Consider the following 27,652-nt stretch of genomic DNA (forward strand, 5'->3'; position numbering starts at 1 on the left):
TCTTTGGGACGAGTTCGATGGCTCACTTTTTTAGCATCGCTCGTACCTCCAGTAGAAGTTGCGGGACGTGGTTTTCCTTCGTCGCCACAGGTGGAATACGGGGACACTTCCTTAGAAATTCCATAGTGTGCCCGCGGGTCAGAGCATCCAGCACCCAACGGTTGGTGGAGATGGACTCCCACACGCGGACGAACTTCGCCAGCTGGCCTCCCATTGGGGTGCTCAGGTGGAGGCCCGATGCTACGGCCGGTTCAGTCCTGCTTGGCCGCTGCCTTGCCGCCCTTGGTGATGACGAGATCCTCCTGTCTTGCCGTGTCCTCTGCAGGCCTCCTGCGACGAGGAGCAGGCCGCCTGGCAGTACGACGAGGTGCCGCCGCCGAATCCTTTGGAGGTACCTTGCTTGCCTCCGGTGTTCTGAAAGGACGGCCGTCGCTGTTGAACGCTCAAGGCCCGGGCTCGTCCACTGTCTTGCCGAACAGGTTGTTCCCGTCGAAGGGCATGTCCAGAACCCTGGTCTGGACGTCCTGGCGGAAATCGGTCGCCTTGAGCCAGCCGCGCCGACGAAGGCAAACGCGTTGCCCATCTGGTGAAAACCGGTGTCAGCAATGTCCGTGGCCACCGTGATGGCGTGGTCCGAGGCCATCTTGTCTTCCTGTAGAATTTCCAGGGCCTCAGCCCTCTTGTCGTCCGGGAGTAAGTCCAGCAAGGGAGTGATCTTAAACCACAGCTCCCTGTCGTAGCGTGCCACAATCGCGAGGGCGTTGGCCGCTTTAATCGTGGTCGCCGCAGACGAGATGACCCTCTGTCCCATGGCGTCCAATTTCTTTCCCTCGCCGTCCGACGGGGAAGTGGAAGTTGAAGCCGTCGCCTCTGCCGCTTTCTTCTTGGCCGCTGCAGAGATAACCGAATCCGGGGACGGCTGAGCCCTAAGGCACATGGGGCGGAGTCTGAGACCCAGTACTTCTTCTCGTACCGGTCTCTCTTAGCAGGAGCCGTGGAAGTGTTCTTCAGGAGTGTCAGCCCCTCGTCCCAGATGTCGTCCAGTAATGGAACTGAGAGGACCGTCTTCCTCCTGGCATTACGCCGTTGGTAGAGGAACCCTTCCTTCTTCTGCTCTTCGGGGCAGAGCTGGAAAAACTCGGATGCCATGGCGATCATGGCGTGGAAAGAGCCAATTTCGTCGGGCGGGGATGACCGAGGTGGTGGTGAAGGAAGGTCGATTCCGTCGTCACCACCGTCGTCATCATCCGTCCCCGTTGTCGCCGTCTCCATTCCCGTCTCATCCCTCGGACCAGGGGAAGGAGATGAAGGCTGAGAAGGCCGTGAGGGCTGAAAGGGAGGGGGGGTGAGTTCTCCTCTGCTTGCTTGGTGGGCTTCCTGATGATCCAGGCTCCGCTGGGGGTAAGGGCAACCTTGTCCTTATCTCCGTACATAAGGCCTGAATCACCATCAAGATTGTTCCTGAGTTGTCTTGTGGCATAGGCACCAGCTGCAACGGGAGCGACGGTTGGGGAGTAGGCTCCGTCCCCTCCACGGCTCGCGGTTTCTCGTCGGCACTGCCGTCGCTTTCTTCGTCCGGCTCGTCGGGATCCCTCCCGTAGGACCGGACCTCCTCAAACTTCTTGATCAGGATCTTTGCGACGCCAGCCAGCTCCTCTTCAGAGGTGGTATCTGTGTCCGTAATGGCCACCGGGCGCGCCTGAGGCCTCCACCTTGGGGGAAGGGCCACCGCCTCACTCCTACTCGGCTGTCTCCGTCGGGATCGACCGGGGCTTCTCCCGAAGCTTATCCGGGTTCTCAGATTTCCTCTTCCCCGAGCCAGAGCTTTGGCTCGTGGTTGATGGCGTCGGTGGTAATGCGCCCTGCCTGACTGCTGAGGAGCCCAACCGATTGGCGCTCCCGGTGCCTGACTCGCAGTGCTTAGCCTTTTGTTGGGCCCCCGTCGCAGGAAAGGCCTCAAAGGTCTTAGAAGACCACTCAGACTTCTTCTTCTTCTCACCTGCTGCTAGGCTCTTCCCTTCCAGCCAGTTGGTGAGTTGGATACGACGACACAGTCCTTCTCCACGTGCGTTTTGTCTTCGTGAAGGCAGTAGAGGCATCCAGAATGCTCATCCTCCTTGAATACATTCTGTAATCCGTATCCAGGGCACCTCCTGAACAGCTTGGATCCGAGCGTCGTGTTTCCTTTGTCCTGGGCCATGTCCAGGCGGGTAGGCCTCAAAGACCTTCCGGAATCCTCCAAGAAGCGAAACTCGACGAAAACTTCGCCCTTGAGGGGCGTAGGAAATTCCAAAACGGGTCCCCGTTGATCAGAAGAAGAAACGGTGGAGCTTGAGGTTCGATTGACTGAAAAAATGAGGTTAAACTCTTTGAAAAATCGCAAAACACAGTAAAAGCTCGAGAGCTATAGCACGAGGACTCCCAACGCTTGAACGTGCAGTAAAAATCTGAAGATGGCTGCCAGAGGAGGGACTTAGGTAGAGGGCAGTCATTGGCTGGGGGCAGTGTGACCCAGAGACCAGTGATTGGTTATTAGGAGAAAGACAGTTCAGAAACGAAACTGAAACTGTTTCTTTCTTTTCCGAGGATTCCCAGCCTGACGACGGAGAATATTCATGAGCATGTGAATCCATACCAGAGCCCATGCTGGAGAAAGATTGAAGCCGCAAAGGTGTTTCTCACAAATGGAGGTTGCGCACATGCTGATGAGACGCAAAAGACAGCTAACCAGTGATGAACTTTTAAGTGGCTGATAACTGTAAAGCAAGTGAAACAGAGTAGCAGAGTGGTTGGCGAAAGGAAGTAGCCCACTTGAAAGTCTCAGCGAAATGTGAAATGTTTTATTATAAAGCAGCAAAGTGAACAAACTCTGAAATACGTAATGGTCAAGGTTAACCCCGGCAAAAGGTGAATGCTTGAAGAGAAAGATTTCTTTGAACTTTTATGCTTATGATATTGAACTACCAAGACCAAGTGACACTTGGGCAAATAACTTAAGAGTGTGAGCTGAAGAGAAAGTCGAAGTGGTCCTGCGGAGGTCTATGGTAAAAGCCTCGCACATTTGAAAGTCTTCGACATCAGAAAAAGGTCTGAGTCCCACTGAGGGAGACCAGAAGTGTGATAAGTTAGGGGAAGGGAACCCTTAACGATTGTACATTAAGCTTGGGTAAGGGAACCCCTGCAAGTGCTGTGATTACGAAGTCCGATCCGGCTGAGAGAGATCTGTGTTGAATCAGGTACTTTGAGAGGTCCGAGAGAGCGAGACCTACATGAACTTTTTGTTGAACTGTGAAAGAACCTTTGGAACACTGGAATAGGTGACTTTAACATGGAAGGCCAGGCGAGCCTAGATTCACGTTTTGAACTGCCTTTATTTTGAGAACCTGAGCCAGAGTGTGACATCATCTACAGGGGGCCTACTTTCTCCATGCTGTTCAACGTGGGGAGTAGAGTCGACTCAGCCACTTCGATCCTTTATGTTACAACGCTGATTTTCCTTTGCATACATATTTCCCGTTACACACTTTTTGCATGAGAGATAGGGCACGCATTAGGTTTTGTTAGTATAGGCCATTTTAATTTGAAAAAGACTGACTAGGACTGTGTTTTCTTTATTATTTGATGATAGAGACTACTCCTGTTATAGCTATAGGGCAAAGTAGGAGTTTCTCCAAACCCAAAGAATTTAATGAAGGTTTTGAGACTTGTAGCTTTTGTGTCAGTGTCATACTTGTGATACCATGCCTCCCTTACAACACAATGAACATTGTTTTTATGCAAAGCAACCAGCATCCTATATTCTAAGCACCCACATTACCCAACACCTAGCTCTGCCCCTCAGTCCCACCCACTCCGGTGACAATCCACCACTCCTACCTGCTACCCCCTCCTCTGTGCACGAAGTAGGGGGAGTTCCCCCAGTAAATGTTGTCCATTTCAAGCACTGTCCTTTTGGCTTAGCATGTTTCTATTGAGATTTATATAGAGGCAGGTCAATCTACTAATAGATTCATGTATTCTCCAGGTAATCGCCTTTAAGACAGTATTATTGCAGTCTTTGAAAGACGAAACTTAAATATTTGTTCCAAGTATCACTTGGAAAGTGTCAAGTGTCTAATTGCAGAGTAGAGTAAACCCTGACTTAACTGTTTAACTAAACCTTGTGATCCTGGGAAAATCATTTGAGCTCACTGTGACTTAGCCAAAATCATTGTAGTCTTTAGACGTGATTAAGTTCATACTATACAAAAAAACTCCTTAACAATGTGTCAGAGTCAATGATTTCAGGGGAAGAATGGTGTCTCTTTTTTCAACTTTATGAATGGCCTCTGCTGCTTTCACCTTAGGTCTCCTGTGCCAGCTCACAGGCGTAACGAACCATGAAGAGACCTCAGATTCTCAAAGCAAAATATACCCACAGTATCTTTAAGACAGCCTTTACTTTCACCAATACATCTAGATAGTTCTCAGCACATATGGTCACCCCCTTAACCTTTTTTATTAAATTATTAAAGTAAACTTTGTAATAGCTGAGAGCGTACTTAATCCATTGTTGAAATACTTTGGATTTTTCATTAGAGATCTTTCGTGTTTGTCCAGAACCTATAGATGCGACCTTCCATCTACATACTTTAACGGTATGTCCCAGGCAGTGAGCCGGTGTTGCTATAACCCCCAAAGTCTTGGGCACACCATTTATATATTGCAGGCCAGGTATCCACCAGGAGTCGCAAGGTCCATGTGCCCTCATATATGTTGGGGTAGACGTTTAGGCCCCAACGCGGAAAAGAAGTTTACACTACGAAAATTGTATTAGGCCATGGTGTGGTTGGGTTAAATGCGATGTTGCAACTAAATGTGTTAGATGTAGTTAGAATATAAATTAGCGTTATTTTGTATTTTAGTTGGACACATTTTAGAGTCACGGTAAGCAGCAAAATGAGTAGAAATGGCATGGATACGATGTATTGTGCAATGTGCGTTTGTATTGCTGATAATTATTTAGTGGGAAGCTTTTTTGCATGCAAGAAAGGAGTTCACTGAAGGGGAAACGAAAATGTGGGAATTCAACAATTGTTTATAATGGAGAAACATTTAGGGCACTGGGAAATATTGTGTTCATTGTAGGAACATGGGGACATCACAGAATGCAGGTTTACCTACTTTGAGCTTCAGTAGGCTGCAGAGCCCCTGGATTCACTGTGATGTTGTTTTGCCTCGTTTGGAGACCTGGATGACCTAGGTCACATAAGGGGGTAGAAAGCGAACTGCATATGGGAAGTTGTGTTAGCACAACTAAGGGCTGAAGGAGAAAATGGAACGGAAAGCCATTTTGTTCGATTTTTATAGCCGGATTGGCTTCTTAGATGTAAAGTGTAAATTCCCTGGGAGCAGGAAGGGTTGTTTTTGGTGACCAGAAAATAGTTACTCACCATAGTGACTAACGTACTCTTAGTCCATAGTCCCCTTTCCTTCATACCGCATGGGCGTCCCTCGCTAGGGACAGGAGACGGAACCTTTCACCAGAAAAAAACCTTCTTCCCCTTTAAATTTATAGGCGTGAGGGGCGTGCCCCTGGGGGCATGTGCTCCCCTGACTCCGCCCACCGGTGCCACTCATCAGTCCCCATTGGCGCGTCGACAATATTTAACATTCCCGAATGACACCAGTAATATTAGTGGGGGAGGACGGTGGGACGTATGGAGGAAAGGGGACTGTGGGCTTAGAGTACTTTAGTCAGTACGGTGAGTAATTATTAATTACTCTTACGTCCCGTCCCCTTTCCTCCATACTGCATGGGCGATTACAACTGAATGTAGTCCTAGGGTGGAGAGGAGATCATCCTTAAGAAAACAGATTCCTTAGAACCGCCTGTCCGAAAGCCATGTCTGACTAAGAGCCAGCTTCAAAACAGCAATGCTTACAGAAACCCGAAGGGGTGGCCCAGGTGGCCCTGACAGCGTGGGCGTGCATGTTAGCTGGAAGCGGCTTGTGCTGCCCCTCATAGGCCTCCTTGATGGCCGAAACCATCCACCTTGCTATAGAGGCCTTGGATGCCTGATAACCGGGCCTTAACCCCTCTTTCCCCCCACCCCCTGAAGGTGACAAACAGTGCGTCCGACTTGTGGAAGCCCTTGGTCCTGTCCAGATAGAATTTCAAAGCGTGTCTGATATCCAGATAGTGCACGACCCTCTGAGCCTCGTCCTTGGGGTCGGCAAAAAATGTAGGTAAGACTATTTCCTCGTTTAGATGGAAAGCGGAGGGTACCTTAGGTGGGAACGCAGGGTCTATCCTCAGGACCACCTTATCCTTGTGAGAAGTAGTATAGGGTTCTGAGGCCACCACAGTGTGGATCTCGCTGACTCTGCGAGCAGAGTTGAGGCACAGAACAGAGCTGTCTTAATGGTGACAAGTCTGATGTCCACGGACACCATTGGCTCGAATGGCTTGTGCGCCAAGGCGCCCAACACTACATTGAGGTCCCACATGGTGTGTGGTCTTTTGATGGTCGGGTAGGTCGCTTGACTAGCGGGTTGGAAGAGGCGAAGACCTCCTGCTCTGAGTTTCTGTAGGCCCCTATGGCTGCCAAATACGTGCGACATGTGTCCACCTACACGCCTGAGTGAGCAAGGTGAACCGAGAAGGAGAGCACATCCTCCCAATGACAGAACCTAGTCTACTTTTACTTGTATTGGCTCCTAGTTGCCTTGCTCCTAGCGCCCTGAATGATTTCTAGGTTAGCCTGTGATAGGCTCAGGTGCTTCAGCGTGACCTGCTCAGGAACCACACTGCGAGTGCTAATTTCTGTGGGGCGGGGTGGATGGCCCTGCCCCCCTGCTGCACCAGAAGATGAGTTGGGCCTGTCAGAAGGTGAGTGGGTGGCATATCCGAGAGGCTGAGAAGCTCCTAGAACCATGGTCTCGCCGGCCAGCACAGAGCTATTAAAATGATGCTGAGGTGACAGGATTCCTTTATATTGCAGATCACCCTGTGGATCAGGGGTGTGGCAGGGAAGGCATACGCTGTAATGCCGTTCCACTGTATCTGGAGTGCATTGCCCAGGGAGCCGGGGACTTGCCCCTGCCAGGATGTGAACTGCTGGCACTTCCTGTTGTCCCAGGAGGCAAAAAGTTCCACTTGAGGATGCCCCCATCTGCTGAAGATCTCCAGCAGCACCTGATCATTCAATTGCCAGTCGTAATTGTCCGCTCCCAGTCTGCTAAGCCTGTCCGCCTCCAAGTTGGACGCCCCCAGAAGGTGGACGGCCGTGAGGTAGATGTTGTTCTCTAGGGCCCACTTCCACATGCTGATAGCTAGGCTGCACAGTGGAGTAGAACCTGATACCCCTCTGCTAGTTGATATAGTACATGCTGGTGGAGTTGTCGGTCTGGATGAGGAAGACCTTGCCCCCAAAGAGCGGAAGGAAAGCTTTGAGAACTAGCCAGATGGCTTTCGGCTCCAGCCAGTTGATATGAGACTCCTTCCGGATCCAGACTCCATGGACACTGCTTGTGCAGCCTGGCCACCTAGCCCTCGAGGTTGGAATCCGTGGTGATGGTGACCTGCGGCCCGCTGCCAGAAGGGCTTGCCCATCCACGGGTTGCAGTTCCTGGAACACCATGTGAGGTCTGAGTGGAGAGAAGGAGGAATGTTGCCAACCTCCGCTTGAGAGCCCGGCTCCTGATTCATGATGCTGTGAAGTGCAGCTGTAATCTCCTCATCTTGAGTCTTGTGTGGGGTATGGCCAGTAGGACAGCTAACATGATACCTACCAAATGTTGGTACCACAAGGCCGAGGTCACCTCTCGGGTAAGGAAGTGAGTAGTGGCCCTCTTGATGGCCGTGCTCTTATCCTCCGAGGGGAAAACTCTCTTGGAGCTCGTGTCCCAGATGAGGCCCAGGAAGGTCAGGCTCTGCGTAGGCTGCAGCTGAGACTTCTTGAGGTTGATCGAAAATACCAGCTCATGAAGTGTGATCATAAGGGCGGAGAAAGTGTGGTGAACCGCCTCTGGAGATCTCGCCATGAAAAGCCAATCGTCCAGGTACGGGCAGACGTGGTGGCCCTGGGCCCTGAGGAGGGCTGCCACTGCATTCATGAGTCCGATAAATACCCTGCAAGCTGAGTTGAGGCTTAACGGTAGTCCCTTGTATTGGAAATGGCAACCCATGATCCAGAATCGTAGAAAGGAGAGATGTGGCTGCCAAATCGGTACATGTAGATAAGCGTCCTTCAGATCCAGGGAGCACATCCAGTCTCCCTTGCACAATGTCTCTGCTATGAGCGCCGGTGTAACCATCTTGAACTTTTGAAGAGGGAGGGGCTGAGGGTGGAGAGGTCAACACAACTTTCAGGCCAGCCTGGTTCTTCTTTTGTATGGCGAAAATCCTGGAGTAGAAGCCCAATCCTCACTGAGAGGCTGGGACTTCTTCCACTGCCTGGCTCTCGACGAGCGACCAAATTTTCTCCAACAGAGTTGCTGTCCCAATCTGTGGGCGTGGAGGGGAGGTGGGGGGAGAGGGAGGGATCTGTAAGCGGTACCCAGTTGATACTACTGAGAGGATCCAGGGGTCTGCAAACCTCTGAAGACAAAACTGTGCATGAAGGGCATGCCTGCCCCCACCGGAGACATGTGGACTCGAAGGGACGCATCATGCCTTCTTTCCCTCTGAGGCTGTTGCGGAGGAGGGGGACTGAAAAAAGCCCTTACTCCCCCCTTTTGTTGTTTGCGCGGGTGTTGACTCGGAGAACGGTCAGTCTGCCTGGACCTCTGTTCTTGGAAGCCGTGGAAGCCTCCAAACGTGCGTCCCTTGTCGGAGCGTCGGTGTGACAGGGTGTACGCCTTGGGCGTGGCCTTCGTAAGGATAGATTAAGACTTTGCAGTTTGCGAACTGTTGCTCTTTTTATCTAGCTCCTCACCGGTGGTGGAGTGAAAGTGGTCACCACCCCCGAATGGAAGGGGCAATATGCGTACCTGGACTTCTGGGTTGAATTTAGTAGCCCGTAGCTAGGTAGTCCTTCTCATGTTCGTGGCGATGCATATGGCCGGCCCGAGGTATCAATGTCGGCCACTGTGGACTCCATGTTGTCTTGCGCCACCATTTTAGCCTCTAAAAGTCCCACCTTGAAACGTGACTGGCTCTGCACCGGAAGTTCTGTAAGGAAGTCGGCTATTTCCCACCAAAGCCTCTGGTTAACAACTACCAGCATGGCATCCGTGTTTGATTGAAAAAGATGCAGCGAAGCGTTGTAATAAAGCTTCTTCCCGTACGCCTCCAAGATCTTCTACTCCTTGTCTAGCAGTGCTGAGGACGAGGTGGCCGAGGACGACTGAGGCTTTGCGTAGAGTGACGTCGCAGCAATCACTGAAGAGTGTGGTTGAGGGTGGGCCGACAGCAAGTGTGGATCCCCCTTCATTTCCCTATATTTGGTGTCCAGGCGTCGATTGATAGGCTGGACCAAGTGGGGTTTGAGCCACCCCTTCTTGGCCAAGGAGAAAACGTCCTGCATCTGTATCCCTGTCCAAGCCGTGGGACGCATAGTGAGGACCTCGGCAAGCACCACCACCTCCGGTTGTTCGACTTTGGGTTGGGGAAGGCCCAAGTACTGGGTCAGACCTGAAAGTCGTTCACAGAAGGCCTTGGCTGACGATGGTGTGTCTGGGTTTTCTTCCTCGACTGTGTCCACCAGGGGTGTCTGGCTGGTCCAGAGCGGGTGGAGGAGTGCTGGGAGTTGAGGGCTGAGGTGTGGAGACCAGAACTGGAGGCAGCAGCAGACGCTGGTACGGAACCGCCTGAACTGTGGGAGGCAGGGGAGCCGGAATCGAAGGAGCCGGCGTTTGCAGCAGGGGCTGCACCGGGGCCTGCGGCTCTGGAGCCATAGGAGGGGGCGGAGGGAGCATGTCTCTGATAACATCCCATCTGAGGCTATCTCATGAGGGTGAGGAACTTTTCAAAGAACCTGTCCTCGCAACCCAGTGGGGTGGCAGGTAATACTGACGGGATAGCAGGCAGCTGCTGGGGCTGGTGCATACTCGGTCTAGCTGGTTTCAGGTTAAACCTGCCTTGCGATGCTGATGGATACGCTGTAAGCCACGTGCCTGGTTGACACCAGTCCCACCTTGTAACTCGCTCTCCCACCAACTCCATTCCTCAGGGCAGTATTGGACGAGCGGCCATCTTGTCTGGCATGGCAGCCATCTTGTCAAGCTGCAAGCCACATGCCGACGTTGTGGTGCTTGGCTCACTGGGCCCAGCCTCCTCCAGGACTCTTGACGGTGAAGCACGATACCTACCCTGCACCTCAGGCCGATGCCTGGTAGGCGTGTTGCCCTCAGCAGTCTCACTGGCAGTGCTGTGTGCAGGTGCCCCCTTGGCCATGTTGCCGGTACAAGGGCATTGCCCCTCGGGAATACACCCGGTAAAATAACCTTGTGGTCCCTCAGCACTGTATCCAGAAGGATCTATGGACCCCTCAGCTTGGCGGCCGGTAACTGAGCTAGCCTCGGTACCCATGCTGGTGTGAGAACCTGAGAGGTTCCTCCCGCCTGGATGTTTCCTTGGGAAGGAGTCACCGTTGCGGGGTGCGCTGGAGAAGAACGGCCCTATCTTGGGCCTTTACTTATGTCTGACAAAGTCCTTCAAGTCCTCTGGAGGCGACTTCTCGAAGAGCTCCCTCCACCTAGCTAGTCTGTTCTTCAAAGCATGCGATCAAAGTGCATCACACACGGTACAACCCTCCCATCCGTGGTCAGGGCCAAGGCAGCGGAGGTAAAGAGCATGGGGATCTGATGTAGGGAAGGCTGGACACCTGCTGAAGCCTGCTGAAGTCGACATGCGCCAGGGAGGAGAGTGGCACCAGAGGACAGAGTATCTGATTGCTAAAAGAAGACAAAAAGACAGAAGAAAGTATTCGGGGAAGAGCGCGTGGTATTACATGGCCGAAGCCAAACCCAGGAGTGCTGGTGAAATTGGCCCATTCCAGTCGACGCAGAAAAGGGTCTGGGGCGTGGTGCCAGTGGGCAGAGTCAGGGGAGCGCAGGCTCTGAGGACCGTGCGCCTCAAAATTTAAAGGGGAAGACTTTTTTTTTCTGGTGAAAAAGGTTCCGTCTCCCGTCCCTAGCGAGAGATGCCTAAGCAGTACTGAGGAAAGGGGACGGGACGTAAGAGTAGGTCAGATTACATGGAGGGTTAAATTGAGAGCTAATGGTTTATGGGCTTGCAGGGAAATAAGTAAACTGTATGCCGAAGGCTGTATGATGTGAAATGGCAGTAGCAAATAGGATTACATGCAAGAATGCAGAAATAATTGCAGGAAACGCCTGGAGCATCTCTGAGGATAAGGATTTGTATTGCTGCTTCAAGGGTGTGCTTATTTATGTCTCTCCTTCGCCATGCCTTACAGTGTTTATGGGAATAAAGAGAGTTATTCATGAATGATAAATGTATTATGTGGAGTATGTCATAACTGACTATGAAAGAAGATCACATGTCAAAGGGGTTGTACTTTGTGAATATATCCAATGGGGTTTTAGAGCTGGAGGATTAAACTACTTTGTATTAGAGTTAGACAATGGAGGGTTGGGTGATGACTTTGGAATAAAATATGTTTGATTATGTAAATTGTCTAAACTGGGTATATAAACTGTATCTTTGTTGTCATTTGGAGAGAATCGGGTTAGTCTTCAGTTCCAAGGAACTGACTAGCCACTCGCAATAGTTAGCATGCAATAAACTTGCTTTCCTGCCAAAAGTGCATTTGTTTTTTCGCGGGAGCTGTGGTTTCGCATTGAAATGTTTGAGTCACTTCCTTACATGGACCATCTTGACGTACCTCCTGGTGCTATACTACCCTGGACAACAGAGCTGTCAATTCCCTAGAGGGGGCTGTCTCTTGCATGGCGCGAAGTGGGTCTTGGAGATGGATGCTCTCTTCACCACAGCTCTCATCAAAGTTTGTATCCATGCCTAGCAAAAGACTCCCTCACCAAAAGTGAAATGTTGGACAACAACATGAGAAGCATGTAGGAGCCCTTCAAACAGTCCTCCACTAAGTCCTTGTATTAAAGAACATATTGCATAAGTATGAAGGTCCAGGATCCACCATCCTATGCACCCCTCTCTACAAATATAAAGTGCCCTTTTAATTTCAAGTCTTATTTATCCCTTACAGGGGTGGGACAGTAGTTGTTTTACTAGATGTGTGCATTTTTTAAAAGTTTAATTAAAGATCATAATTAAAGATCATATTTTTATAGGACTTTGGTTGCACAGTCTTTTATTTTGGTTCAACCATACTATTGTTTGTGTTGCTTATTCGACAGTTCAGAGCTTTCCTGAAGCGTACAGCCTGCCTTCAGCCTACGTTATCAAAAGAGGTGAAGAAGGTAAACCTGTCGGGCTGTGCCTGACACCTTTATGACTGGGATCATGGCTGGATTAGTAATAGTGCAGGACTGATTAAGTGCTTTAGCCACTACCTATTTTTGTACTCCTTGAGAGCTGTAGTCATTTCAACACCACCACAGCACTCACTTTCTGTGGTTTGCAATCTGAGAGGGAACAGAAATCATCTACTCTTGAAACACACACACACACACAAACACACGGAAACAGACACACTAAACACTCACTCACTAAACCAGAACCTCACCGAAATGTATAGAACAGTTGAATCCTGGACACCAAGTAGAGATGAAAGTATCAGCAACACAACCTAGGGGGTAATATCCACTTCGGGGCAGCGTATGTTATTGGGTAGTTTTTTCTCAGGTCTCGGTTGCGGCAACAACTGTCTCCCAGGAAATCCATTTGTGCCTTTTCATGTAATTGATTGGCAGACGTAAATAGGATTTACTAAATGATCCAACAAAAGATGGTCCAAAATAGTCTTTGTCTGAACAACGTGAAGACTGAGCTCCTCATAGTCGGGAAACCATCCAGCATTGCACATCTCGACACAGCCTTTGCGTTCTTCAACATTGATGGGCACAAAATACCAGTCTCACCAGTTGTTAAGACCCTCGGATTCTACCTTAATGCCTCGCTAAATATGTCACTGCAAATCAGCTCCATCAACTCTTCTGCAGCTTACTCCACCGAAATGATGTGAGCCAGCAAGCCTTTCTTATTGCCTGGAAACCGTGTCATCATCGCCCAAGCCCTTGTAGCATTAAAGCTAGTTTATTGTAAAGCCCTGCATCTGACAAAAACAAACGAGCTCCAGGTCACACAAACCAATGCCCTCTGACCAACACTGGATTTAAGCAATTCTGACTGCATCTCTGAAGCCAGAAAATCACTCCACTGGCTCCCAGTATAAGGAAGGCATGGTATCAAACAGTATGACAGACACAAGTGATCACAGTTCAAGGGTGTTTATTGAACTTCAATTGGGTTTGAAAAACACCTAATACTAAATCTAAAGATGGGATCAAGCTACGACCGCCAAATAATAATAACAGCCCTAGTCGAGTCAGTCAAAATAAATGGGCCTATACTAATAAACCTATTGCCAATCCTTACTTCTAAATACAAAAAGTGTGGGAAACAATGTCATGCAAAAGAAAAGTGTCCAAGAAATGATATGTCCCCTTGGCTTCCCTTCTCCACGTTTTCATCACGGGATAAGGTGGCACACTCGAGCTTATCACACTCTCTGGCGTCTCTAGCATGAGGAGGCAGTTCAAACCTCACCATCAGGGCCTTCTGTGCTTTGTCATTCAAAGTCTCTTATTTCAGAGAGCCTGATGCAACACGACGAACATGAACATCAAATTCCTTTCTTCTTAGGATTTCACACATACAACTTCTCTGGTGATTTACTGTTCACCCCGGGTTGACCTCTGCAGGGTTAAGACACACTTTAACACAAAACCTTGAATTGGCCCCCCCTGCGCCGGGCTCGGACCAAATTTTTCTACTTTTCCAAACTTTCTCGACTTCATCAAAATATAACTATGCGCTGTGTTTTGCTTGACTCGTCAGAGGACCACTTCGATTCACAATTACTTGTTCTCTTTCAATTGGTCTCCCTCCGCCAGGCTCAGACCAAATGTATTTACTTTTGTCACTTCTCAGCTGGACACCTTACAGAGAACTTCGATTGAGCACCCACGTGGTGCCAGACCACTCTGTCAAAGATATTGTATCTTGCTTTTAAAGTTCAATCGCTCATCAGCAGTTCAACTTTACTTGCGTGCCTTATCACATGTGTTTTAACAATGTTCGTTCCAGCGCTCACCATAGAATGTTACTGCTTGCAACCTTGCCTTCAACAGAGACCGGTATTGTATTGGTCTCCCCAACTCACCGGCTGTGTTGATTTCACCGACACGGCTTTGTACTTGGATCCAAGGACGGTACCACAGTGGCTGGTGATTCTCCACACCTGGATTATTGACGCGGTTGAGCCCCAGGTAGAATCTATGTGAGCACTTTGCTGCCGGTAACTGCGCCGACAGAAATGTCGATGCCAATTACAGCGCGGCACAGTGATCAAATAGATCACTTTATAGGGGCTCCCCTGCCTGCATTCCCTTAACCAAGCCCCCACACCTCACTTACCTGTGCGGCACACACTTTTGTGTGCGCCGTTGACTACCCGCTATCCCTGCAGCGTCGGTTCCTCCCACTTACGTGGGTCGGAGTTGACGCTGCAGAGTGCTTTTATTTTTACTTTCTTGTCCCCTCCTTAACACAATAGTAAGTGGGGGACATCCTCCACTCCCGTTACTACACCGAAGGAGAGCAGGGAACACCCCCGCAATCTCTGCTCTGCTTGTGTGCTGTAATGGGAGTCAGTATTTTGTGCGCCTCCAAAGTCGCAGTGACCGACAAATGAGGGCAAAATTTGTGTACAATTCTCCCAGGTATCTCAAACAGAAAATGCAGGACTCTTCAGCCTGGTTTCCTGGTATTACGCTTTCTATTATCGAGGTTTCTGGAAAGTAACGGTCCCTTTTTGAAAGGTCAAGGGAACTTCCCTCCTTATGATCCCCTTCTGTTTTGCCGTCTTTCTTCTCCTGTGATTTGCCTTGCTCAGAGTGTGCTCTCGTGCTCCACCTTTCATCCGTGTGGGGAAGTTTAATGGACGTCAGGTGTGTGTGATGGTCAGTAATTGCCTGACCTCGCCTGACCATTGTATTGGAACACGTCAGGTATACTTCTCGGGTGTTAGTCTGTTTTATCTCATAGCGGGCTGTCTGTGAGAATGTGTTTGTGTTGTAAAATGGGGTGGGGGGTTTAGAGTTCCTAAATATCCTACCTGGTAGGATGGAGTAAAGGTGTTACAGGGAAGGGGATACCGCGTCTCACCATCCAGTGTTCTACTCCCACTCCCCGAAAATCCCTCACCCCAGTGATTCTCCTGCACTGGTGTACCACCAGGAACTGGATCCAAAAGCAATGGCAGTTTCCTGGCCACCTGGATGACAGTTCCCCGGGGACTAATGGGTGAGATACCTACTGGTTTCTCACACCAGTCAGAGAAAGGATCACTTTCAAAATCCTTTCAACCACTCATAAATGTTTGTCTAACAATGCTCCACCCTGCCTTACACAGAAAATCATTCCCCACATATCATCTAGGCCCCCAAGATCCGCCCAGAGCCACTGTCTGGTCAAACCCAGATTCAGACACAAAAGAGGGTTCCAGCTTTCCTACTGTGGCAACCTACCTCTGCACTTATGCACTGAACCATCCTACCTCTGTTTCCGAAAACGTATAACGACCCAGCTGTTTAACTAAGCTCTATGCAACTATACTTAACATGTCTGTAAGCAGCGCCTAGATACCCCCGGGCTTTGCATGCTTATGCATAAGAAAAACTCAGGTCGTCAGGACCAAAGTCGAGAAACGTACCCACTAGACCAATGGAACGTCTGATTGGAACTTCTGTGAATATGCCAGTTAATATAGTACTCTGCAGAAAATATTTAAGTAAACTTTGTACGTTTAAAAGTTGTGCAACTTTTATAATTTGCTTGCAACATTATAGGAGACGCTCATCCTTTCTAGGGTTAGTTTCCAGTTGTTAATTAATGTCTTGAAAGGGAAATATTTGTTTAGGGGTGGGATGAGTCATCACCTCTCCACCTCTCCGTCGCCCCATTGTGGGATCCCACAATTAATAATTTCCAATTCAAGCAGCGCTTTGCAGGAAATAAGAGAGAGTATAAAAGGAGTATTGCTGACGCAGGCAGCTTCATTAGTTCTCAAAAATCCTGTTCCAGTTTTTCACTTCAAGCATAGCTCTTTGTGTAGACTATTGCCTCAGTAGGAAAATCACAATTTATACAGTATCGATGCAGGCTATTTGTCAAGTGCTCAAGATCAAGCGGCCATCTTGATTTATGTCAACCACAACTGCTTGTGTCTAACCTTGCAGTTTAGCTATGTCTGAGAGCAAAACCACACAGAGAATTACTGATTTAAGGGCCTAATAGAAACTCTTGAAATCGTCTGAAGGCAGGCAGCTTTTATTTTCCGTGGATGTTTGAAAACATGTGCCCACCTTGTCTGTACGTTGGCACAGGTAAGAAAGGCGAATGTGGAAGGTTGGGTGTGCTGTACATGTCCATACACCCAGTGGTTTGCATGCCACATGATAATTCTGTCCCAAGGTTTTGTCATTTCCTCACCAAAGGAATTCTCTCTTATGGACGAGAATCAGAGGTCAGTGTGATGGGAAGATGCTTTCATCCAGTCAGTCCTGTGAAACATGGTCCTTTCTCATTCAACCTATACTCTTAATGGACGTTATTGTGTCGCCCATCAAAATATCTATGTATGCTGTAATAGCATGACTCATTATCGGATACAAAAATGACCTTGACGAGACAACAAACAGCGAGGAGACAATCCTTGAGCTAAGAAACGGTCAGGTGATATGCAGATATATGTAGAACGCTTTTATCTCGCTTCCCTCCTCTCCCCCACACACACACACTCTCCCCCCAAAAGGTCATGTAATAGAAAACTTACTGGCTGCTTTGATGAAGCTCCTTTGAAATTGGTACGTCATAAGAGGCCCTGGAAGCAGCCTGTAAAAATGAAAATAAAGGAAATATAATTGCGTTTTCAAACATTTTAGCGTTTGTGCAACACTCATCTTAAAGCAATCCAAAGTCAATACTGAAGAAACAACAGAACTCAAGGCTGCTTAGGAAGGGCTGGATGGAACAGTACATTTCGATATCACCGGCCCGGCGCAAATGCACTATTCATGTAATGCGTTGGTTTGGCTGCACACAAAGGGTGGTTCCAACCTTTGGACACCCCACTGACACTGGATTCCCACTCTCGGAGGGCAGGAGAAGCCCAAATTGGGCCTCATTACGAGGTGGGTGGTAAGGGTTAACAGGCACCGGTAAGGTGACCGGTGCCGGTAAACCCTTACCGCCCTATTCCGAGGTCCCTTAGCGGGAGCCGCTAAGGGACCAGGGAGCTAATAACGGGTCCGCTATTAGCATGCCCGTTATTAGCTCCATCCCCATTCCCATTGAGCCCTATGGGGGCTCGAACGGAATGGGGAATGGTTCTCGGAATGGGGACCTACCGGGTCCTCCAAGGTTGGAATGACCCGGTAAGTCCCTATTTCGAGAACCGGACCCGGAATGCAGTAAGGGTTAGCCATGGTGCTAATAGCACCATGGCTACCTCCTACCTCGTAATGAGGCCCATTGACTCTGAAGATTAAATGGAATCTACAGCTGCCAATAGTGCCTTGGTAAACTTGAAACTTGATGTTACCCACACAAATTACTGCTCCAATGGTTTTGGGGTCCAGATCGTATTCTTTAGGATTCCAGATCGTATTTCTTTTTTCCAACTATATGTTCTGGAATATCAGTATTATTATTATGGTATTTATTGAGCATGGACCTAGTTTCTAGAGGCAACCGAGCGCTTCACAGAGGTATACACCAATATAGATGCACAACAGAGTGATTTAAAGAGGTAACAACAGAACAGATATACAGCAGAGGGTAGGATACAGATGGGCAGAGAGGAGGGGTATAGCTGTATAGGGTGGCGGGGATGAGAGGGTCTGACGGCATCTAGCAAGTCAGGTGGTGCAGGGGACAACGTGATGGCCTAGGTGTTGAGGAGGAAAGACTCCTTGAAGAGGTGGGTCTTGAGTTCTTTTCTAAATTGTAGAAGCGTGGGGGTGAGTCTGATGCTGACAGGGTGGAGGATCCATAGTCTTGGGGTGGAGGCAGAGAAGGCTTTTTTCTGCTCCTTTCCTTTTTGCAGCAGATTTCAAGTCTACATGTGTGCTGGCTTCTGGTGGTGCGCTGTCTGCCGGAGATGCTGAGTTTCTCCAAGAGGTAGCTGGGTGACTTGTCTGTGCAGTAGTAGCAGGTGAAGATCGATGAGACCTGGCGTGATGTGGTCATATTTGTGTAGACCATTGATGAGGCATGCAGCCGTGTGTAGGACATTTCATAAGGGCATAAGGGAGAACAACGGTAGGCCTTCTAGGACGGTATTGCCCCCATCCAGGTGGAATGGGACCAGTGCTTGAATGGTGGATCTAAAGCTGTTAGGAGGGAGGAAGGGAGGGAGGGAGGGAGGGAGGGCTTGCCTTTCTGCTGGAGGGAAGAGTTGATACCAAGCTGTCTGAATTTTCTTCGCTATGTGTGTCTTGAAGGAGGTGCTTGTCGATGTTGAACTGAGGGACTTGGCACAGGATGTGAGCTTGGGCAGGAAGCCCTCAGGGTTCATGGTTCATAGCCAGGTCTGCATGTCTGGGTTTTCGGTGGTGTTGGTGAGGAGTAGGAATTCAGTATTGGAGGGGATGAGCTTCAAGTATGCACTGGACATCCAAGACTGGATCTACGAGAGGCAGGTTTTGAGCTTATGGATGTCATTGATGGAGTCGATCTTGAGGTATAGCTGTGTGTTGTCAGCATGTTGGTGGATGTTGTGTGTCGCTAGGAGGGCTACTAGCGGCTCCATGTATAGAGGGGAGAGGATGCAACCATGCAGAACCCCACAGGTGACGGGATGCATTGGCGATTTTGAGGAGTCCATCTGAACAAACTGCTGGCGGTTGGTGAGGTATGACTTGAACCAGCATCAGATAAGGTCACTGATCCCCATGCACCGATGTAGAGTGTTCGTGAGCATCTGGTGGTCTACTGCGTCAAAAGTGGCTGTGAGATTGAGTAGAACCAGGAGTCAGGGGTGGACATCGTTAAAGATGCTGAGGGCGTCATCAACCACCTGTATACACCTGGGTCTGAATCCGGATTGATAGGTTTGGAGGACATTGTTGGTGTCAATGTGATGGTGCAGTTGCGTAGCTACCACTTTCTCAATTATCTTACCTAGGAAGGGAAGATGGGTGATGGGGCAATAGTTACGTGGGTTGTTGTGATCCAGAGTGAGTTTCTTTAGTAGAGGGAGGATTTGTCCTGTCTTTAGGGACAATGGGAAGGTGCCTTGAGCTAGGGAGCTGTTGATCTACAGGTAGGGAAGGAGAGCTTCTGCGGGCAGGGTCTTGAGGATGGATGCTGAGAGGATGTCGTCTGTATATGATGTGGCTTTGAGGCCGGCCGGGGTTTCCACCAGGTCTTCGTTAAAGAGTGTCTTGAGTGTTGTCCAGGGTTTGGAGATTTAACGAGGAGGGAAGTGAAGTGGGTTTGTGGATGCAGAGCTGGTGTCTATGTCCTGGCGAATCTTGCCTATATGGTCGATGAAGACGGTGTGGATGGCGGTGGATTTTTCAATGAAGTGTGGTATGGCAGTGTCGGGTAGCGGGTTGACGAGTGCTTGACCGCTTTGAAGAAGGCTCTGCTTTTGTTGTCAGCTTCTGCTATGGTGTTCTGATAGTAAGGGGCCTTGGATGTGTTGATTAGTTGTCGGCGGGGTTGCTGAGAGTTCATTGCGGACATCCAAGTCAGATGCGGTCCTAGAGTGGTGCCAGGTTTTCTCTCGTTTCCTGATGACTCTTTTGTTGAGGTTGAGTTCTTGCATGTAACAGGGTGCTGACTGTTTTGGTTTGGAGGTGTGCTGTTTCAGAGGCATGCGTCAGTCGATGGAGGCTGAGATGGTGACGTTGAGTGCTTCCAGTAGAGAGTCGCAGTTCGGTTGGGGGAGTTCGGTCCATGTGATGTGGAGGTTGACGAGGTCTTCGATGAGGGCTTCCCACAGGAAGTTCTAGAAGGGCCTGAACGTTTGTCTGATGGGTTTCTGCTGGGAGTGCATGACTGGGGTGATTTTCAGGATGTTGAAAGGCATGGCCAAGTGGTCAGACTAGTCAAGTGGGAGAGGAGAGCTTTATTGGAAGGAAGGCAGTGTTGGATGTTACCTTTCTCGTGCGTTGGTTTTCGTGTGCTGTGTGAGGCTGAGTGTCGAGAAGGCAGAGGAGTGCTTCCTTCATCGATTTGGTTGCCTGGGAGGTTGAATTCGACTAGGAAGATGTTGTTGGCATGCGCGAGGGACATGGTGGTGACCAGGGCGCCAAAGCCTCTGATGAAGGTGGTGTTGGGTTTGGGTGGTCTGTAGATGAGATGGAAGGTGACTGTGTTCATCGGGGAGAGCAGCAAATGGCAGAGAGGACTTTGAAAGAGCCAATGTTGTCGACGTCAAGTCTGGTGTAGGGCATCAAGGTCTTGTGGATGAATTTTGAGGGCTCTGCATGTCTTGTTCGGCAGGTCTCTCTGTAGGATGCTTTAGCCGTCTGGGAAAAGGACGTCTAGGATGTGTGTGGCAAGAAAAGTCTCAATGATGAAGATGGTGTCAAGGTTGTGTGTATTGATGAAGTCAGCAATGTCTGCTGCATGGGTGATAGCTGAGCAGAGGTTGGTGAGAATCAACTTCCATGTTTTGGATGGTGAGGGGGTACTCACAGGCGTGGGAGAGGTTACTGCATTGTGGGGTCCATGGAACTCCAGGAAAAGCTGGCCATCTCTTCAAGCTTACTCGCCACACTGAATCTGTTGGGTGTCTCCATGACCATCAGTCTGGGTCCAGAGCAGCCAGAGGCACGGAAACTGCTCTACTGAACACCCGTGAAGTTCTGTTCTTTAATCGTGACTATAGCCTTCCTTCTGTGCTGATCCCATTTCACACAATCAATCACGGCATCCTGATCAATCGACTCAGTGAGAACCTGGGCATCACGGATCAGGCCCTGGAGTAGTTGACCTCCTTCCTCCTGGACCGACCCTCCTAGGTCCAACTTGGGTCCTTTCTCTCCACCACCTCTCTCTCCACATGCGGTTTTCCCCAAGGCTCTATCCTCTCACCCTGGCTCTTCAATGTCTACCTGATCTCTACCTTCTCCTCTAACATTCAGTGTTATGCAGATAACACTCTGCTCTCTTTCAGGCTCTCCTCCTCATTCCTGACTGTCTATCCGCGATTCAGGATTGGTGCAAATCAAACGATCTCTGCCTTAATTCCAGTAAGACAGAGATCATTGGGACCACTGCTCCCGCTTTCCCTCCCTCACCCAGGCCACCTTTTTTGGGCCCTCTTCCTTCGCCTTCCTGTGAAGCAAAAACCTTGGTGTCATCTTTGACTCCACTCTCTCTTTCTCTCCTCACAGAACAGACCTTGCCAAGAAGGCCAACTACCAACTTCACCTCCTGAGAGGTATTCATCCTTTTTTCGCTTTACCCCCAGAAGCTCACTGTCTCCAGAGCCCTGGTTCTCTCTCGGCTGGACTATTGCAACCGCCTCTTTCTCAATCTGCCTTCCTCTACTCTCCACCCTCTGCAGCTAATCCAGAACAGGACTGCAAGTCTTATCCATGGACTCAAGCCAGGGGACTGTATCTATCCAGCCCTGAAATCTCGCCATTGGCTCCCGGTGGCTGCAAGGATCAAGTTCAAGACGCTCTGCATCGCCCACAAGGCTTTCTGGGGCCGGGCCTGCACTACATCCAACTCTCTCTTCCAAAATACCTTCCTTCTCAAGTCCTTCGCTCAGCTACTTCCAACTCTCAGACTGAGGGCCAGGCACTTCTCCAGGCAGAAAATGGGGGGTAGATCTCTCTCCTCTGCAGGCACCTCCATCTGGAATGGCCTCCCTGTCCCTCTCAAACTTGAGCCAGACAACCTGAAGTTCCGGAAGCAGCTAAATACCTTCCTTTTCTCCTCTGCTTTCTCTCTCTCCTTCCCCTACTAAACTACCCGTCTGCTGTGCCGACTGGTTGCTTGGCTACCCTCAGAGTCTCACTGGGAACAAGGCTCCTCCATGATCGGTCTCCCCTTCACTGCCTCCAGGCCTACCGTGCACTTAGGGGCAGTAACTGTAACCTCTACAGTCCCCTGCCTCCTTGCACTTACCCAGAGCCATTCTGCCCTGGTTGCACTTACTAAGAGCAATGCTGCCCTGATTGCACTTCCCCCTCTCCCTTACCCCTGCACATTAGGTTGTCACACTTGCACGATCTGAATGACACAAGGCCTAGTAGGATTGTTTGTCTTGTCCTCCCCTTTGTCTTCCCTCCTTTGTCTTGCTGCGCCTTGAAACACTTGTGTACGAGCGTGTTATAAATGACATACATCTTAGAAGAGGGGCATGAACGTTGGCATTGCCTGGTGATGGTGGAGATGGCCTGACGGAGGGAGAAAACACATGTCGGCACATGCTTACATGTTGTCTGAGCAGGTGTTCGGACCGTGGGTCCTCCTAGTCCAAACTGGAATAGGCTTTTTCTTTGTCGAGAGACGCGCTGGACCAAAGTACTGGATCAGGTTTCCACTGGGGCAGACGAGCAATCAGTCGTGGAGGGGGTGGAGGTGATTGGCCACGCATACAAAACGATTCACCATTTACAGCACTACAAATCGATCTAAAACAGACTCAGGAGTGTGTAAGTTAGGGCCTCACTCAGAACAGAACCAGCACGGATAGCAGCAGTTCATTAGCACTTTGGTTTAGAGGTGCAGCTAATTAGTTTAGGGGTGCAGCTAATTTGTTTGCCCACCACACAGTGGTGGCTGCTATGGCTCTCCCCCGATCCTCAGAAATCTTCTCCTGTCATCTGTAAATGAAAGTGTCTCCTCTGTTGTTCTCTGTCTTATCTGCTGCTCTGCCGCTGCTCACAGGCTCGCCATGGAAATAGAATAGCGTTCATAGAGTTCCCTTTGCTATTTCCATGTCTGTCATCTACCATGTAAGTTTGTTTTTTTATACACAAGAAGAGCCCTGTGCACCAAATGTTTGTTTTCCCCCCACTAAAAGCAACAACAACTAATTTTTCCACAACCTGGACATTATCCCTGGAGTCATTGGCAATAATGCCTTCAGTGGAACCCCTAACTGGGATGTTAACAGCCCTCTGCTTGAGTTTATACCAACTGGTCGAGACTGCCAAATTGCCAAAGGAACTTGAAAAAAAATGTAAGATTGCCTCCTCTGCTAAGAAACTCTAAGAAGAGATATTGGGCCTCATTAGGACATCGGCGGTAGCCGTGCCTGTTATAATTTATTTTCCAGCGCCCGCGAAAGGGCAATTCCTGGGTCATTACTTCCCTGCCCGGTAATTGCCCATTTGCGGGCGCTGGAAAAAAGATGCTCCCCATTCCCATTCGGCCCCACAACGCTGAATGGAAATGTGGAGGTTGGATGCACCGGCACAGTTTATAACGGTGCAGTGTATCCAACATGCTGTGCTCGGGGGTGCCGCTCTGCCCGCCAGGTCCGACCTGGTGGGCAGAATGGCACCCGTGAGCACAACTTATAGTTTGACGGTCCGGGAACTACGGTACTAGCAAGCTTACCTGTACCGTAGTTCCCAGACCGGCAAGCTTAAAATGAGGCCCATTGATTGCTTGCACTACCTTTAGTCTATCATCGAGAAGCTGGGGAGGCCAACAGGAGCCATTTAGGATGTACAGCGCTTGGGTGCTGGTGATAACTTGACTTCCGAAAGGTCAAAATGGCCTCCTACATGAAGATTGCTATGGGCTTAATACACTAAAGGAGCAGCCTTCTCGAAGCAAACAGTGGGATCATAATTTTCCAAAGGCTTTCCCCATTCCTTAACATGTCGCACAAAGCAAAGAAGACAAAACTGTGGTTCTCACTGGGCTAGACTACTACAATAGTGTTCACATGGGCCATCCCAAATGCCTTACCCACCTTGTTCAGATCAGCTTATGAGGCGTTTATGTTACAAGCAAACAAGCTTTTTCAGTGATCAAGCAGTGTGGAAAGGAGTTTTGAGGGGTGTCGAGACTGATTTTCAGAATCAGCCCTATGAACATTTTCTGAAAGGCCAACTTATTCTGGTAAACAGGGAAATACATTAATCTCTAGCCAAACTCTATCTGGGTAGTATGACTGAGCAGCCAGGCTTAGACTTAGTAGAGTGTGAGAGTGGTGAAGGGCTCAGTTTAGCACACGCAATGAGCACTAACAAGGTATGCAGAATCAATACAAATACAGTTATTTGACACTCTGGTCTGTATCTGCTTTGCAGATGCATTGCAGTTATGTATGCAAGCATATATCCCTTCAAATAATAATGGCATAAGGTCCTGCTTTCCATTGTTGAAACGTAGATTCCAAACCCCAATTTTGGAGCAGGTCTGTGTAATAAACATCACATTTAATTGGAAAAGTCTTTTCAAAATAAAAAAGGGTTAAACTAAAATAGTCAATTAAATGCCATGCACGGATCATCACAAATGTTACACCAAGACTGATTTCTTGAACCATGCATACAATGACCCTTCTTTTGGTACTTGCACGCTACCTCCTAACTTGTGCACTTAGAATATTAAAACATGTGACATGTCAAATATGTTTACATTATTCTCAATACAAGTACTTCATCAAGCACCATTGCCTCTTCAAAATAGCCCATATAAAGCATGCAAAAGAACAACATACTGTAGATTTAGTTTTCATTCATGAACACACACACACAAAACACACACTTTTGGTAGTTTTCTCCAACTTTCCAGTTTATTTTTTTACCAAGCACCCCAGGATCCGAGGGATGTCACTTCTAGATGCTGGGCTCTTGCGGACTATTTCAGGGATAAAAGTCACAATATATACTGTATAAATGCAAGAGAAACATGGATAAATAGTTCTGATTAGGGTTTTATTTGCATGTTCAGTGGTAAATACTTAAAAACCTGGCGTGCTACTGCGCTTGAAGACTGTCAGTGAGTATCAATGTTATATGAACAATTACCTTCATGGCAATTTAGGTTCTCTTAGTCCTTGCTTTCCCTCCTTCACAACTGGTTGTGATGCCTGCATACAAAGGCGGGTCAGAGAAAAAAGCTGACTCCAAAAGATAGCTGCCCCTTTAAGAACTGTATTGAGTTATAGGACTCTTTTACGTGCATGAGTCCCTCTGCGCTCCAGTCTCACCCTTCACTCCATGTCACAAACTGCCACGCCTGGTTCCCTTCAGTTTGTTCTGTTTTCCCCTACTGGCGGTTGTGATCAAGTACATGCTTTTACTGGGGGTGGCTGTGTGGGTATTGTGACTGAGGGAGAGCAAGGATTAAGAAAACCTGAATCGCCTTGATGGTAACTTTTCATTTCTCTGTCATCATACTCTCAATCCTTTGCAACTGGTTGGAACCAGATTAAAAAGCATTAATAATAGTAGGGGTGGAGGAGACTGCATATATGTGATTCAAGCAAATAAATTGCGAAGGACCTCTTGGTCAAAAGTAGCATGTTTCCTAGAAGTTGTGTGTACAGCACAATGCTTGCATAATGCAAGAGGACCAGGCCAAGTAGCAGCACGACATATTTTTATAAAAGGGACGTGTCCAATAAATACTATTGATGCTGCCTTGGCTCATGTGGAATGAGCCTCAAGTCTCTACAGAGCCAAAAGCCCCCTCACGTCATAAGCCTTTGCAATACATGATAACCCACCTTGCAATTCAAGCTCTTGCAGCTTGATTAGCAGGCGGAAAACCACTATATGTGACAAAGAGTTGATCTGTTTTTCTGAACGGTTTGGTCCTATCTAAATAAAATGTTGACAGGTCCAGATTACGCAAGGCCTCCTCGACCGGTGAAGAATGTGGCATGGGATGGAAAATTGGAAGGAAAATCTGTTGGTTCAGATGAAATTCTGATACTACTGTCGGTAAGAAGGAGGGCACTGTACGAAAGACCACCTAATCCCTATGAAAAATCAGGTAAGGTTTCTTTGATGACGGAGCCTGAAGCTCTACTACTCCTTGCTTATGTAATGGCCACCAGAAAAGCCATATTAAGAGGTCAATATCACTTGAGGCCATAGGCTTGAATGTTTTGTGCATTAAAATTAGATCCCACTAAGGTGGAGGATCGCAAATAGGTGGATGTAATCGAAAGAGCCCTTGAAATGCCTCTCTTCTCTGTTCAAATAGGCACCTAAGTGTTAACTTTCACTCCTGTTGATTCCAAAGATGACAAAGGACATTGCATTGGCGACAGATGAGTTCAATGGGTTTAAACAGCGATTTAAAGGCCAAAGGCAAACCACAACAATTTGCTTTGATATTGTTTCCACGCGGATGCCTTCCTGGAATCAGTCATGATTTTTTGATTCTGTTCAGATAAATGCAAATGAGCAAAGGTCAGTTCTTCAGGCCCCAAGCATCCAGGTTCAGTAGTTGATGAGTGGTGAAGCACATGGCCCTTTTGCCGAGTCAGAATATCCTCTGATTCTGATCCTGGTAGATCTACACTTGCTGCCCTTGCTAAATCCAGCAGATCCGGGACTACAAGGATCATTGTAGAATTCGCTGTTATTTTGAACGTCTTGAGAATCAGGAGAAGCGGAGGAAATGCATACGTGTTGTTCGACCAGTCCATCTGTGGAGCATGTCCCAAAGAGTGACATCTCTGTCCCTCTCTCGATGCAAATAGAGAGCAAAGGGCATTGTACTGAGTTGCGAACAGGTCCACCGTTGGGTAACCCCATTTCTGGCATAGCATTCTCAAAACGGATGCTTTTAGTTCCCATTCGTGTGGAGAGGATTCTAGACTGCTCAGTCCACTAAGATATTTTTATTTCCCTCTAGATGGGACGCTGTCAGAAAAAGATGGTTTTCCATGGCCCAATACCATATTTGTTCCGCCAGAATACAAAGAGGACAGCAACGAGTCCCCACCTTGCTTGTTCACATACAAAATTGCAGTGTTATTGTCTGTACAAATTGTTATCACCGTTCCCTGAAGTGAGGGAAGACATGATTTCAGAGCATAAACAATTGCTTTCAGCTCAAACATTTAAGTGGTCCTTTCTCTCCTGTTTTGACCAAAGACTGTGCTGTCAAATCCTGATAACGAGCACCTCACTTGTATTCTGAAGAGTCTGTCGTTAATACAACCTAATGATATGGGTCAGGGGTTGAAAAGGAAAACCTATCAACAGATTTCCTGAATTGTTCCACCAAACCAGGATTTCCTGAATGTGAATCCTTATCGAAATCTCCATGCTCTGGGGATCCAATAGTTGATTCCAAGTGCTGGCAATGTGCCATTGAATGGTTCTAATCTGAAGTCTCACGCAGGGGACTTGATAGATGCAAGATGCCATTAGACCCAAGGGTCTTTGGTACCACCAGGCCGACAGTGCTTGACGAGCCATGAAAAAGGAGATTACTTGTATTGCCAAACCCTGTCTAAAGGGGGGAAAGGCTTTTCTTAGAGTATTATCATCACTGCTCCAA

The 27,652-nt window shown here is 48.6% G+C and overlaps 1 protein-coding gene across 2 annotated transcripts in view; it reads right to left on the bottom strand.

Annotated features, from left to right (window-relative positions):
* ARHGAP26 (Rho GTPase activating protein 26) overlaps positions 1-27,652 on the bottom strand; it is a 2,838,701-nt gene that overhangs the window by 914,203 nt on the left and 1,896,846 nt on the right. For both annotated transcript variants that reach the window (XM_069652460.1, XM_069652459.1), the window contains exon 16: positions 16,983-17,041. In XM_069652460.1, coding sequence (XP_069508561.1) covers positions 16,983-17,041 — 59 coding nt within the window. The remainder of the gene's footprint in view (positions 1-16,982; positions 17,042-27,652) is intronic.

Source organism: Ambystoma mexicanum, chromosome 3p, assembly GCF_040938575.1.
Source record: "Ambystoma mexicanum isolate Mex_15411 chromosome 3p, UKY_AmexF1_1, whole genome shotgun sequence".
NCBI classification, from domain to species: domain Eukaryota; kingdom Metazoa; phylum Chordata; class Amphibia; order Caudata; family Ambystomatidae; genus Ambystoma; species Ambystoma mexicanum.